The sequence below is a fragment of the Cyphomyrmex costatus genome, unplaced genomic scaffold, assembly GCF_001594065.2.
Source record: "Cyphomyrmex costatus isolate MS0001 unplaced genomic scaffold, Ccosl1.0 scaffold820, whole genome shotgun sequence".
Taxonomy (NCBI): Eukaryota; Metazoa; Arthropoda; class Insecta; order Hymenoptera; family Formicidae; genus Cyphomyrmex; species Cyphomyrmex costatus.
In genome coordinates, this window is record NW_017280398.1 from 18,508 (window position 1) to 21,342 (window position 2,835).

The following is a 2,835-nucleotide window of genomic DNA, read 5'->3' on the forward strand; positions in this document are numbered from 1 at the left end:
GCTCGCTCGGCGGTGTCTATCGTTAATCTATGATTACACGGGTCGGTATCCTGTGTGTCTCTCGTTTCAGACATACACAGTCTTATCGCATAACATGTGTACGACTTACATTAGTAGAATCGCTCGCGTCATTGTTGCGCTGATCGGCTCGCTCAGCTATTCGGATGTTGAAGTTCTGCGAAGTCCTTTCCACCGCAGTCCGTGTTGGCTGTCGATGTTGCGCTATTTCCTGGTTGACACCGTCTCGATGCAAGGTCGTTGGTGGTTGGTTCTCGTACGCCTCGGGTCCTGGCAGCCTTCCTTGGTACCTTGGTAGCTCCGGGCGTCGGCCTCTGCGTGGCGTTGTCGACTCACTTTTAAATTTTATTGCTAGACTAATAACTAGTCTTAGCTACGGCATGCACTCGCCGTGTATTTTTACGTATCTTCTCTTGAGTTGAGAGATCGTAATTCGGAGATGTACTTTCTCTCCGGCCCGTTACCACTGCGCGGTTTGCACGGGTCTTTTCTCGTTTCCTCTAGCGGCTAAGATCGTCGGGTTCTCTAAGATTCTCCCTCAGATTCTTCGGTGATATCTCACCAGATAATCCCACCGCTGCCACCAATTTTGTTGTACCTCTCGGTGCAACAAGATAATAATTTGGGATTCGATCCGCTTAAAGGGTTGGAACCCACGAGGATAACGGGGAAATTGTAAAAGGGTCGTCGAACAAACACTCACATCACCACACTTTCATTAGGAATAACCCCTTTTTATTTAACAATTTTAATATTTGATTACAAATGTTGCACCCTTTATTAATATGATTATTTATTATAGTAGGTTACAATTAACTTGGGTGATCGTAACTTTTATTTAATCAATGAAGTTGATTAATCAGCCGGTCGGCGACGAACGTTATCGCGGATGGTATTTGACTCGGTTCTCGTGACGCGCGTAACGTACCGTTACGGTTAGATTTTAAGACAAGACTCTGCGCTCGGCATTTAGGCGGTCGCTTATATTGAGTTTGATGATGTCGCTTTTGGTCTTCGATCGGACCATATATGGTAATATTCGTCGCGCTAGAGGCGCGATCGCGTGATTAAAGAATGTGCAATCTTGCACTTCCGCTGTTGGTTGCCATGCCGAGTGCATTTAGGTATTTCGCGCGCTACGATCTTAGATCGATGCTTTGTCGCGCGCGGTTTAAAGAATGTGCAGACTTGCATTTCCGGTGCCGATTACTATGCCGGTTGAATGAAATAATTGATAAAATAAGTGATAGCCATTCGGGCTATAACAGGATTATACTCGACCACGCGATCGTGTATGATGAGACATTACGCGGTAGTATTCGCGGGTACGTTCTCCTTGCACTCAAATTCCATTCGCACGTCCACGGTCGCGCTCTTGACCGATTCGTTCTGACGAGAGCAATCGATGATTACGAACGGACCGTTTGTTAAAAAAGTCGTAACGGTGAGATTCGGTTCGAGATACTCGTATCCGTAGTAACTTTTGCAGATACGCGCGTACATGTCGTACAGAATCGCCCATTTGTTTTTAGTGAAATCCAGATTCAAGTCGTCGTACGGATAACATTCCGAGTTCAGGTACAGTTTCACGTTGGTCAATTTACAGTCGTCGAATCGGCTCGTATCCTCGGACATCTTCTTTCGATCCGTTTGCAGAGTAAAGATGACGTATCGCGGTTTTTCCAGCTGAATCGCAGTTTTCATAGCCCAGGAATGCTTCGTCGTATTCGGTAAAAGCGGGTACTCGTACAGATCCCACGAGCGAAAAGGCATGCTCAGGTATCGTCCACTCTCCAAGGCCCGTAGCATCGACAGCTTATTTATCTCGCTCAATACCACGTGCGGCATTCGCCATTGGATCTTGAACAGTTCAAGCTTCGGCTCCACCGTCCAATTTCCCAACAGACAATTCACGTCGTTGCGCGCTCGTATCAGAATCAACTCGTGACGAGCGTTGATCACCACGCGTCTGTAATCCTCGCAGAATCCCAGTAGCACGTTGAGCGGTACGCAGAAATTAAAGTATCCATCAGCCTCAGTCTGTGGATCCCAGCCAGCGTTTCGCAGAATCACGCTTTTGTCGGATGACACCGTCACGTAGTTTTTGAGCGTGCTAGTTACGCCCACGTTTCTGTTGCGATCAATCTCCACGCCGTTGAGTTCGTAGCGAATCTCATCGAACATGAAAGCGACGCAATTATTTCCCAGTGCCACGTCGGCGTACGGTACCACTTTGGTCTTTGCCAATTTTCCTTCAATGTACAGAAAACTTTCATACGGCAGCGTGTACAGATCTTGTTGTTGTATTGGTATTCGTATCTCATCGCTGTGTCCAAACGTCGTGTTGGCGAACGGGTTGTACGTGTGAGTCTCGATCTTGACGATGCGATCGTCGAAGACTGGCTCGTCCTTGACGTTTAGAATGTCGGTCATCTTTTTTAAAAGTTGCGCACCGCGAATCCCAGAGATTTTAAAAACTCAACTTTCGATGCACTGAGCCTCTTGTTCCTCTTTTCGATGCGTTCGGATGAGCGAGTACTGTCGAGCGCCGCGAAGGATACGTTATCTGTCTGCTGGTTCAACACGAGCATCTCACGCGCGCGCGTTATCGCTGTCGCCGTCGCACGTGCAATCTGACGGGGATCTCTTCTCCGCGAAAATCGAGCAACCGCCCGTTTTGATCGACGATGCGTATCGTTAGATTCGTAATGCTCCGTGCGATGACCGGAAGATAAATGATCTGTGTAGGCCTTTCCGATATCTTACATCCCGGTGGCACTTGCGGTGAAAATTCGTGTATCGTGTGCGCGCTGTTAC

General features: G+C 47.8%; 1 protein-coding gene across 1 annotated transcript; it reads right to left on the minus strand.

Annotated features, from left to right (window-relative positions):
* Window positions 1–1,323: 1,323 nt before the first annotated feature.
* Window positions 1,324–2,451, minus strand: LOC108781475 (uncharacterized). Its single transcript, XM_018549436.1, has one exon. It carries the CDS (start codon window positions 2,449–2,451, stop codon window positions 1,324–1,326), a length of 1,128 nt encoding a protein of 375 aa, XP_018404938.1.
* Between the last annotated feature and the right edge of the window lie 384 nt (window positions 2,452–2,835).